Source organism: Trachymyrmex cornetzi, unplaced genomic scaffold (assembly GCF_001594075.2).
Source record: "Trachymyrmex cornetzi isolate Tcor2-1 unplaced genomic scaffold, Tcor1.1 C3923807, whole genome shotgun sequence".
NCBI lineage: Eukaryota > Metazoa > Arthropoda > Insecta > Hymenoptera > Formicidae > Trachymyrmex > Trachymyrmex cornetzi.
Window position 1 is genome coordinate 1 of NW_017295305.1, and position 1,630 is coordinate 1,630.

The 1,630-nt window shown below is 31.0% G+C and overlaps 1 protein-coding gene across 1 annotated transcript; it reads right to left on the minus strand.

The window, feature by feature from the left end:
* Positions 1–6: 6 nt before the first annotated feature.
* LOC108765586 (protein Mo25-like) lies at positions 7–1,324 on the minus strand. Its single transcript, XM_018514408.1, has 2 exons — positions 1,195–1,324; positions 7–830 (listed from the first exon to the last, which is right to left on the minus strand). The coding sequence occupies exons 1-2, from the start codon at positions 1,294–1,296 to the stop codon at positions 648–650; spliced, it is 285 nt and encodes a 94-aa protein (XP_018369910.1). The 5' UTR covers positions 1,297–1,324; the 3' UTR covers positions 7–647.
* Between the last annotated feature and the right edge of the window lie 306 nt (positions 1,325–1,630).

The following is a 1,630-nucleotide window of genomic DNA, read 5'->3' on the forward strand; positions in this document are numbered from 1 at the left end:
TGATGATGATGAAGAATTATAATTATATAATGGTGATAAAACCGTAATTAGCAACAGCAGCAGTAGATTCTAGTAATGAGTGCTTTCTAGCAATGAAACACAATTATACACTGTATGACATAGTAATACAGAGTGTCGAGTTATAACTGAAACATTGGTTTCGTTCAACAGAGGAAACTAATCAGTGCTTAGTGATTCTTTAATATGATTGATTTCTACACTTAGATTCAGCGAAAAACTAAAACAAGAACCAATCATATTAAAAAATCATTCAGCGCTAAAACTGATTAATTTTCTCTGCTGAACGCAGCCATTGCTTAGCTTTTTTATTTCACCACCAGAATGAAATAAAGAAAAAAGTTTCATATCACCTACGTCCGAATATAATCTTAAACTTAGTACAACACCTCTTATTGAAATATTACTCCTAGGAAACTAAATAGTAATGAAATACAAAAATTTGATATTTAAATGAAGTGATATAAATTGACACAGTCGAACACAGTATCTTAGTTGTACGTTTGTGTCACAATTGAAAAGCATGAAAGCGCACCCTGTGTTACACAGTGTCACTGTGTAAACATTGCTGGAAAACACTCAATGATGGTAGTTAGTCGTAGCGGTAGCAATAATTGTATTTCCTTGACTTAATTATCATGTACAGACTTAAGTTCTTTGATCTGCTTAATCAGATACGCCTTCTCATCGTTGAACTGCTCGTCTTCAGAACGATCCGTGTGGAAGCGCGTCAGGAACTCTATCAGCTTCTCCTGATTGCGGAGCAATATGTCTAGAATAGGTTTTGGTTTGTTGGGATTCGCCACAAATACCTAGACACAATCAGAAGGGATGAATAAAAACAATAGGGCCGTAGGAGTCTGCACAGAACTCAATGCGCAGACTTAATAAAATTAGTTATTTTTATTTAGTTTAACGACATTAGTGTTAATAATTTATACTTGTATAACTCAAATAATCATACGTTTTGGTTTCGAAGGAATGAAATTCGTTTTAATTTACTCTTTTTCGTAAAATCTACGTAAAATCAATTTTTACGTATTTTTTAATGACTACTTAAACTTGAGAAAAAAATGAATTTTATACTGCAATGTATCAAGTATTGAAAAATTAAACATACGAATTTAATATTAATTGCGAATTGAAAATTCAAGTTAATATTGAGCGTTACCATACCTTGAAAACATGAAAAGCCTCAAACTGTATATTGCGAGACTTTTCCTTCAGCATGTTCATCATCAATTTTAAATTATCTGGATTTGATATATATCGTGTCATAACCTATAACAATTTTAACATGAGAACTAATTTTAATAACAGATTGTTACTATCTGTCACAAGTTTCTCACAAATGTAATGAAAGAAGCATTAAGATTTCAAGTCGTCAGGAAGTGCAGACAAAAATTTCTACTTGTATTCTTATTACTATAGATATCGCAATATATTTCTAATTATCGATAGTAAGCAACTTGATTATTCTACTAACAATACTTTTGACAAAATATAAATACACAAATGATATATCTTAACCCTAGCTCGCCATCCTAAGATACAATGTATCCTATGCGATTTTTCACACATTGCTATAACTTTTTTCTAATATAATTTGATA

Bases quoted from the DNA above. Each gene is read 5' to 3' on its own strand.
- LOC108765586 (XM_018514408.1), bottom strand. From the start codon at position 1,296: ATGACACGATATATATCAAATCCAGATAATTTAAAATTGATGATGAAC. The intron at 831-1,194 runs GTATGGTAACGC...GATTGTGTCTAG, and splicing joins AGGCTTTTCATGTTTTCAAG to GTATTTGTGGCGAATCCCAA.